Source organism: Miscanthus floridulus, chromosome 2 (genome assembly GCF_019320115.1).
Source record: "Miscanthus floridulus cultivar M001 chromosome 2, ASM1932011v1, whole genome shotgun sequence".
NCBI classification, from domain to species: domain Eukaryota; kingdom Viridiplantae; phylum Streptophyta; class Magnoliopsida; order Poales; family Poaceae; genus Miscanthus; species Miscanthus floridulus.
Window position 1 is genome coordinate 40,415,528 of NC_089581.1, and position 10,041 is coordinate 40,425,568.

Genomic DNA, 10,041 nt, shown 5'->3' on the forward strand with positions numbered 1-10,041 from the left:
GTACCGTGTATCGTCAGACGCAAAATGCTTCTGCGTTTGGCTACTCTGTTGGAGAGCAATTTCCCCCGTAAAAGTACTGTGCACGACGTAAAATGCGGATGGGTCACGGTTTAGGTACTTTGTTGGAGACAGTCTTATGAACCAAGGATTGGGTAGCACAAGAAAATATATTAATTGGAACCATGCCGTTACTATTATCATAATTTGGAGACATGCCATTAAAACCCCATGTATAGTTCAAAATAAAACTGAAATTGTAATGGCATCGCAATTAGTATTAACGTACAGTTACACCAAGTGTCCAAACTGGCACCTTTAGTGCCCCATAGTCTTGTACTCTCACAGATTAATACATTGCAGCACATTCCTAATGTACAAAATTAATTCAACGATCCGCTAGCACAGATCCGAGACAAAACACAGATAGGGATGATAACCCATCAAGAGGCTAATGGCCTGCCCATCGTTCGTGAACACAGATAGGGATGATAACCCATCAAGAGACAATAATGGCCTGTCTATCGTTCGTGAAGAACCAAAGTCCAAATCAGAAAAGAAGTGACCAGAAAGAAGTTCCTCAACAGGGTACTATAACGATCACATCGTGTGAACCAGGATTATAGCAATGGAGCAAGAGTTCTGGTTACACATCTCATGTGATACACGTTCAGCGCTTTTTCTGATCCTTCCCTGTCTTCATATCATGGGTAAGCATTCTGGGAGCAATGGCCATTGCCATAAGTTCCTGGAACAGAAGCTTACAAGCATAGGGTATGTGTACCTGTAGATACAGTAACATTTTATCCCATCAGTTAAACCAACATTTATAGAGTAAATGCCACAAAAGGCAAACCAGCTGTTTCAAAACACAAACAATTCTACTTACTTGGACAATGTCAGTCTTGTTCTTGCAGCCCCTACATTCGAACGAGTTCTTCTTTAGGTTAGCTATTGCGATGAGACCACATTTCTCGCATACATGGACTCGGTATGCGTCACTCTGGTCAAACAGCCTTTCCTTCAGGAAGAAAGCTGCTCCATGCGCGATCATACAGTCCCTTTCCATTTCTCCAAAGCGGAGACCACCATCACGAGATCGCCCCTCTGCTGGTTGCCGGGTGAGTATCTGAACAGGACCACGTCCTCTCGAATGTATCTTGTCATCCACCATGTGCTTGAGTCTTTGGTAATACGTGGGACCCAGGAAAATCATTGCAGTCAGTTTTCTTCCAGTGTGACCATTGTACATGGTCTCAAATCCACGCATTTGATAATTACATGTATGAAGAGCTTTGCTGATGTTATCCACCTGGTATCAAGGCAAAATAAACAAGACCACAGAATTAACATAGCAAATCAGTTTGTTCATAGCATGTTTTGCACAGCACAGGCCCTTGAATTCAATCTTTCGTTAAGAATTACCAAGAGTTAAGAATAACAAGCTTCTAAAAAGAACACTTACAGTCACATCGGTGAATGGAGTGGCATCACCTTCCCTCCCCATCTGGGCCGCAACTTTACCCATAATACACTCAATCAGCTGCCCAATAGTCATACGGGATGGAATAGCATGTGGATTCACAATAATATCGGGCGTGATGCCTTCGATTGTCCATGGCATATCCTCTTGAGTGTAAGTCATCCCAACAGTTCCTTTTTGCCCATGCCTACTGCTAAACTTGTCTCCAATTTGTGGTATGCGAACAGATCGCATCCTAACCTTGACAAATCTTAGACCATCCGCATTTGTTGTTAACAGAACCTATACAGAATACCGCAGCCTTAGTAGCTTGTTGGTGAAGTTCCAAGCCCTGTTGGTGAAGTTCCAAGCCCATCACAAACCACCTATTGATATAGGAAGGTGAGAAACTACGAACCTGATCTACCATGCCACTTTCACTGTGACGCAGAGAAGTACTATGGTCACGCTTCGAGTATCTAGAAGCTTGCCCTTGAGCATCATCCTGTGGAATAGGAGATGTTTTCCCAATAATGACATCTTCCCCTGAGACCCTTGTTCCCTGATACATTACATGAATTAAACATATGCAATCAGCATTACCCCTGATAAAGATAAATCTGCACAGATGAAGTCCTCTACTCACAGGTGGTGCAAGGCCATCATCATCTAGTTTATCATATGACCCATGGCGCATTCCCTACAGGAAAAGTCATTAGAATATTAGCCTCGTGAGAAGAAAAGAGAAAACTGTAATACAATTTTGAAAACACACCATAGTATTTTCCCTATTTGGACGACCAAATTCCTCTTTGACAAGTGTACCCATCTTCTTTTCCTCATCTCTGCATATATGAAGTTTAAATCATCAGACTAAAAGCAGTTTAAGCACTAGACTACTTCATGGAAGCCCAGCTTACAATTTGTGCTATACCTGTAAGAGCGGAAAAATAGTGATCGGAAGAACCCACGATCTATGGAAGATTGATTCATAATAACTGAATCTTCTTGATTATATCCAGAATAACAAGCGATAGCAACAATTGCATTCTGCACGCAAATCACCAAAATAATATTGATAATCAATGGACAGAACAGAAAGGAAATATGACATGTAGAAAGCACCCTGAAGTTAAGGGCAAATTGCTCACTCACAATGCCAGCTGGTAACTGTCTGAAGTGCAAATGTTCCATAGCACGAGTAGTAACTAGAGGCTTTTGTGGGTAGTATAGAACATAGGCCAACGTGTCCTGGATCATGATGGCAGATTGAAAAGGTTCAGACCTATATCAACATGTGAAGAAAATCAAACAAATAGTGTACTCACCATCCTTAACTGGTAATTGGTGACATAAATTCCCATGGCTTGCTTTCCCATAGCAGACTGATATGTATTACGAGGTGACTGCATTATCAATGGGAAGAATTAGACCTTGTCAGAGGGGGGAAAATATTATACAACTGAAACCCCGCAGAAGTGAATGGTTCACCTGGTTGTGGTCAGGAAAAGGAATAATCGACGCACAAACACCAAGTATCAATGAAGGATGAATCTCACAATGTGTGTAAGTTTCAGAGTAAGCATCCTCTGGGTTGTGCCTTGCATTTTGAAGGTCCTGAAATTGTTTCATTGGCATCAGTAGGTGAAGGTGAATATATAGAAGGAAAAAAAGGCAAAGCTATACTGGGATTCCATGGAATATCCAGAACAGTATAGACAAAATCCTTTCATACACAAGGGCCTCAGAATATGTTCAATCAGGTACACATGCATATCCCACTTACACTTATGGTCATGGAGATCATGGTAGTCTCCTCTTCTTCAGTATCTATGTATTCTATAAATCCTTTTGAGACCAATTCATGCCAGCCTTCATCAGGAGTCTCCTGGATAAGTGGACAAAAGGATAGAAGAAGCTTATAAGAAAAATTATGCACATGTGAAGTTAAGTGGAAGTCAGCACATGTTGATCAATGTCAGACCCTTTGTTGCAAAGCTCGGATATGCGCCTTCTTGATGAGCAGCCTCTGACCCTCAACAATAAACAATGGACGACTGCAGCGTCCATAATCCGTGTAGAGTCGAAGTTCTTTAAGACGGATATCACGAACCACGCCAACTTCAGTGTTGACATCAATCTGAAAATGAAAACCAAGCAGATTTGAGATCTTAAGGCCCACTGAACTGCACCCTTAAATAATATGCAATGTTACCTGTCTATGTATAACCTACCAAAGTAAATGAAAATTCCAGTAGATACTTGTGTCATGAAAAGAAGTTTGAATTGCATACCGAACACCATTGTTAAAAACAATTACCTCAATCAGTCATATATATATATATATATATATATATATATTTGTACATGTGAGTGGGTAATAAATAGTGGTAGGGATTTTTAAAAGAACTTTTTTTGTGACTCATCTAATTTGTCTTTCTGCCTGCAATTAGAAAGTATAGCATGGAACAAACCTGTCTTCTTAAACGCCTAAGAGTCTTAACCAACAGGTCAGGGTTCCTATGAATTCCAACCCAACAACCATTGACAAAAATTTTAGCAGCTTGTGGAATGACAGCTGGTGATATCTCCTGCAGAAAATGAGTACAAAGTAAATCAAAATACTATAATAACTTATACCAAAACAAAACCTAGGTTTGGGAGGGTACAATAACCAAATAAAAATGCATGTACACACTGACAAGGAAATGAAAACAAACCTCAAAATTTTCTGTGCCCCACTCCTCCAAAAATTCCAAAATTGGATTTGCAGCAGAACCAACAGTGATATATACCATCAAGGCAAGATTTTTCACCAAGCCACAAGCCTGAGCACGGCAGGTAGAATTATAGGGCAACTGAATAACCAATGTTCTATGGCTTGGAAAAATGAGTTAGGACACCAAATCGCTTACTTGTCCTTCTGGTGTTTCAGCAGGACACATCATTCCCCAATGTGAATTATGCAACTGGCGGGGTTTTGCCAATTTTCCTATTGGTTAGATTAGAACAAAATTTTAAAATCAAGTATTCATGGAGAAGAATTAGATGAGAGAAAATCTGGGATATCCACCTTCACGCCCAATGGGAGAGTTCAGCCTCCGGAGATGTGAAAGTGTAGAAGCATAGGTCAGGCGATTAAGCACCTTTGTAAGAAAGATTTATGGAACATAGATCAGCAAATTTTTCATTGAATAAGTCAGAAGTAGTGCCTTAAAAATGAGCATAGAAGCTAAGAAAAATAGGCACCTGAGAAACCCCTGCTCTGGTTCCAGCTTGGTTAGCCTGTCCCCAGTTTCCAGTAGCAAGAGAGTACTTCAAGCCACTGGTAATAGTTTTTGCTTTGATAGCAAATTGCAAATTAACTTCCTTTCCGTTATCTACACACTAGGATGAAGGAAAATGAAGAGTTAATAACCACAAGGATCGAATGGGCGGGGAAAATAGAATTTCACAGTTTAGACAGCAAAAAACCTTTTGCACATAAGATCTCACATCCCTTGTTAGCTTCCTGAAAAGCTATAGTTGCAGACGAAAAACAAAATCAGGCAATTAATCCAGAAAAAGGGATTAACAGCATTTAATATTCTGGTATATTTAGGCAAACCATTCTAAACAGCCCTCCAAGCAGTGGACCAGCAAGATCTAGTCTTTTATTTCCATAATGATCTCGGTCATCCTCAGCTCTTCGACCAAGAGCGCACATCAGTAGGCGGTGAATAATATACCTGCAAAACAAAGGGTAAATCAACCTCGCTACTTTCAACAGAAATTTAATATTTGCAGACGCCGCCACAACTCCACAAGGCTTGACAAGGAGCACATACCCAAAATAGTATGCCTTCTTAGTTTCACAGAATTCCCCAACACCAACATGAGGCAACATTTCCTTTTGAAGTATTTCCTTTGCATATCTGAAATAGAAAAAGATGTAGCATGAGTGGAACAACTCAAACCAAGTGATGTAATGTCAACTCTTTGCTTGACATACTTAATTCTCTTTTCTCGAGTGACACCAACTGTTGCGCCACGTTTTCCAATGTAGTCCAGAGCAACCTATGAGCAGTCAAACTAGAGCTTTTAAGAGAAGAAACATATGCCAGAGCTCAGCTCAAAATGTGCCACAAGTAACAACCAAATAAAACAGCATGCTCAAAGCAAGCATTGGTTGAAGTAAAGAACAAGTTCCACCAATCAAGCAGCTGAAGAAGTACCTGTTGATTTTGAATGACAAAAGCTTCCTCCAGGGAGGGGCGTAGCAATTCCATCATTTGTGTATCAGAAAAGTCATAACATATATGCTCCAGTATATCCTTGTCCGCAACAAATCCTAATGCTCGAAATACAATGATAATGGGAATGTCCGCGCGAATATAAGGCAGAGTAGCACGGATATATTGACCAGATGATCCCTGCAGCATAAGGAACATATCACAGATGTAACATTTTATAAGGTCAGCTGCCTCACTGCAGTACTACACCCTCTGACTTGTCCAAGATGTCAGAAGCAGGCATATTCATTGAGAACTATATTTGAAAACTTATAAGTCACTAACCCCTTTTGCTCCTGCTCGCGAAAGCATCCGTACAAACATGCTGCTGGCTGGTCTGTTCTGGTTCTCAGCCATGGAACGGACTTCAGCCACATATGCAAATTTGTTAGGCTGCCTCTTCTTAAAAACATAGACATGGTTGGTGCTCATCTTCTCCTGGGCAATAAGAACCTTTTCGCTTCCATTGATAATGAAATAACCACCTTGGTCATAAGGACACTCCCCAAGTTCAGTGAGATCCTTCTCAGATTGTTGATACAGTGTGCAGTAACTAGAACGCAACATGATTGGAACCTGCAGAATATTAGAGGGTTGAGGAGAGACCGATACAATTGAGAAAACTTTCTTCATATGTTAAGTACAGCACCTTCCCAATAAACACTTTGGGATACTCTGCAGTCTCTGTAACTTCTTCACAGTCATGTCCTTTCTTCATTACTCTGTATGACACATCAACATACAGTGGTGCAGAGTATGTCAAGTTCCTGAGCCTTGCTGATTTTGGAAATAAAGTAGCTGTCTCTCCATCGGCTTCAGTCATCATCGGCTTGCTGAGATAAATTTGACCAAAGCTAATCTTGTGCAGAGTCTAATGAAGAATATAACGGGAACTATAAGTCACAAGGACAGGCAAAATGATGCATAATAATAAGATAATTCGAGTTCCACTGAAACAACATAGCACCAAAGGAAAAAAGCTATTAATAAATTTGTGTTGGCCATGCTACAGGCTTTGGTATATGTTATTTTCTTCTTCATGGATATTTTTCACATATAGACTAGGATGGGATGATATAAGTTGCTTGGAATTGCAAATTGCAAAGGATTAAAATGACCCCAAACATCAGATTGCTATGATCAAAAGATTCTTTTTCGATTTACTATGCAATTTCGGATCTGCATTGCGGCCCCACACATATTAGTGAAGGCGACTGCTGAATCAGACACTATCAACGGTATAGAGCTTCAACATTTTAACACAAGTTTCAATTTATAATCTTGCATACTTACTAAGGAAAGGGAAAATGTTTCGTTCTCTTCAGTTTTCAGACAAGCATAAATATGTTATGTATTTCGTGATTGGGGCTCATGTTGGATTTCAACTCTAGCCTACCCCAACTTGCTTGGGACTAAAAGGCTTTGTTGTTTTTGTTGTTGTTGATAAATATGTTATGTATTTACCGGTGATTACTTCTGTGGGAAAACATCCATAAACCCAATTCATGTCTTACATGATTTGTTCAAGAGAATTCAGAAAGGTCTTGAGACTCGTTTGTTTATCACGAGTGCTTTGCCATTAATGATTGATTTTGCAGAAATTCACAACGCTAATCTGCGAAATTGTGTTTTTCCTTTGCAAGCACTTCTACTGGCATTATCCATTATTTGCAAATCACACCAGGCAGCTCCTCAAACAAATAATATACAAGTGGTCCAAAACCCATGAAACATCAGATGTGCTATCTTCATCATAAGGTCAACTCCATATATGACTAGTACCAACTGAAATCACTACAGATGTCCTCATCAATCAATGTACAAAACTCACTCTAGAATCTTCTTGTGCTATCCTTGTGAAACTCAAGAATTCCCTAACTATCAGGCCGAGGGAACTTCAGCAGAGGCTGACACTAGAACTAAACAATTCCACAACCCTCTGACCACCAATGTCAGGGTTTGTGGTTGCTACATACCAGTGACAAAATTCACCCTCCAGCCATAAAATTGAACACATGTTTTCGCACTAGTTCCAAAACCCTAAGTGGACATCTAATCAAGCAGGTGTCCAGAGAAAGGGTGGCAAAGTTACCAGCACGGCCTATGCTACCGAGACACCACGTCATACCAAGCTCCCCCAGCGCCCCAGCCTAATCGCCGAATCTAACAGCAGCAAATAGTGAACAATTCAAGCCACTTGCAACGGTCAGAGTGGGGCAACAACCTCGGCAAACTCGGCCTGGCGGCCGGGGTTGTGCTGCGACTCGGGGCGGATCTCGATGTCGGCGGACTCATCGACAATCTCCTGCATGGTGTTCTGGATGAACTCGTCGAAGGAATCCAGCTGCTGGCGCACGAGGCCCTTCTCCTCGAAGTAGGCGGAGATGACGGCCCAGGCGTCGTCCTGCGTGATCTCCTCCTGCTGCTCGGGGTCCCCATCCGCCGCCTCCTCCATCTCGTCCCCGTCCCCGCCCCCGCCGCCGTACCCCATCTCGTCGTCCTCCTCCGCGCCGTACCCCGCGTGGCCGCCGCCGTGCTGGTGATGCCCGCCGTAGCCCATCTCCATCCCCTCCTCGTACTCGTCATCCTCCATGGACAGATCCCTAGCCCTAGTGGCGAGCTGCTACGATGGCGGCAGGGGTGGGGATCGATGTCTCGGCGAGCCGCCTCTCCCGAGGGCTAGAGACGGCGGTAGGGGTGCGGGGCGAAGTGGCGAGGGGAAGCGGAATTGGGCACGATTGCCTGATTTGGTTCGCAATATACGAACGGCCGAAGTCGGCTTGGGGTTTTCAGGCCGACCAGGAAGAACATATAGGTTTATGGGCTTTTAAGGTAGTAACTGAGGCCCAGTTTGATTATGACTATAGCCAGCTTCGTGTTCGAATTCACCGCAACGTACAAGAGGTGAAGAAGGTGAATGAACCCCCAAAAATTAGAAAAAGTCTAAATAACCCCTAATATATCGTGGGTGGCTTATTTAACCTCTTAACCTACAAAACTGGGTATCCAATACATTAAACTTTGCCAAACTAGTCATTTTACCACTAAGCTAGTTTTGGTATCTGGTTTTGTGTACCTGGCGCTCTAACTTGGCAGGCAGTGACACTATGGCTACGGGGCACAGCTGTCAGGTGGCCCTCCTCTCTCTCTGCCACATGGGCCCCACACCTTCTCTCATAGATACATGGTCCCCACCCGCATCTCTCACCTCCTGCTCCTCTATCTCCTACCTTCCATCCATGACGGGACCTTACCAAGCCGTGGAGCTGGCCAGCGGCGGAGAATGCGGAGGAGGCCACGACGAAGTCGCCAGCGGGGGCTCACGGTGCCAAGAAGGGAGCTAGGCGCAGTTGCTGCTGCGAGGAGCGAAGCTCGACGGCGAATAGATCCGACGAGCATGGGAGAAGACGCTACTAGCATGGATCAGCGCCAAGGAGTGGTTGGGCAGGCTCTTTGTGTCACTACGAATCGATTGGAGGTAGAATCATGGCGGGGGACGACTCTATTGAGGAGATCGAACCGGCGGCGGTGACCTCAGCCATGGTGATGGCGGCGACGGGTGTGGGCGCTGGAGAGGGGAAGATAGCACATGAAAGCCGCTAACTCGCCGCTCGACTCGCCAGTTCTCGGCGTCGCAAGCTCGACTTGTCACTCCACCGTCGCATTGAGGCCGCTGGCGTCCCTCCAGGGGACCTTGGCTTGGCCCACGAACTCGGACCCCAGGACCCTCCCAAGCAGCGCCGCGCACCCCTACCACCTCCGCACCTCAAACACGGCACTGCCCTAGTCCACGAGCTATCGAACGGAGGTGGAATCATGGCGGGGGACAGCTCCCATGAGGAAATCGAACCGGCGGCGATGACATCGGGCATGGCGATGGCGGCAGCGGGGGTAGGCGCTGGAGATGGGGAGAGGGCACGTGAAGGGGCGAGGCGGCTGCAACGCGTGTGCGCGGGTTGTGCTTCAATAAGGAGGAGGCGAGGGAGAGGGACCGGGATGATGCTCAGCTCCAACACAATTAATGGAAGGTAGGAGATGGAGCTAGAGGTCAGGGATGACAGCTAGGCCTTGCAGCCACAGTGTCACTGCTGCCCAAGCTGGAGCACCACGTAGGCAAAACCAGATGCCAAAAACGGCTCATGGGTAAAGTGACTGGTTTTGCAAAGTTTAATGTGTTGGATACCCGGGTTTATAGGTTAGGGGTTAAGTAAGCCACCAACGATACGTCAGAGGTTATTTAGACTTTTTTCTTAGAGAATTACACGACAATGTTGGGAACCATTCGTGCAAATCATGTGGTATGCATGTGTG

General features: G+C 44.1%; 1 protein-coding gene across 1 annotated transcript; it reads right to left on the reverse strand.

The window, feature by feature from the left end:
• Nucleotides 1-249: 249 nt before the first annotated feature.
• On the reverse strand, nt 250-8,489 carry LOC136522431 (DNA-directed RNA polymerase II subunit RPB2). Its single transcript, XM_066516254.1, has 25 exons — nt 7,955-8,489; nt 6,380-6,601; nt 6,016-6,306; nt 5,674-5,871; nt 5,451-5,515; nt 5,287-5,373; nt 5,067-5,187; nt 4,934-4,978; nt 4,709-4,846; nt 4,533-4,605; nt 4,375-4,451; nt 4,180-4,287; nt 3,934-4,050; nt 3,444-3,599; nt 3,246-3,347; nt 2,951-3,076; nt 2,788-2,865; nt 2,615-2,710; nt 2,394-2,509; nt 2,235-2,304; nt 2,106-2,159; nt 1,878-2,021; nt 1,463-1,762; nt 887-1,309; nt 250-781 (listed from the first exon to the last, which is right to left on the reverse strand). The coding sequence occupies exons 1-25, from the start codon at nt 8,321-8,323 to the stop codon at nt 668-670; spliced, it is 3,690 nt and encodes a 1,229-aa protein (XP_066372351.1). The 5' UTR covers nt 8,324-8,489; the 3' UTR covers nt 250-667.
• Between the last annotated feature and the right edge of the window lie 1,552 nt (nt 8,490-10,041).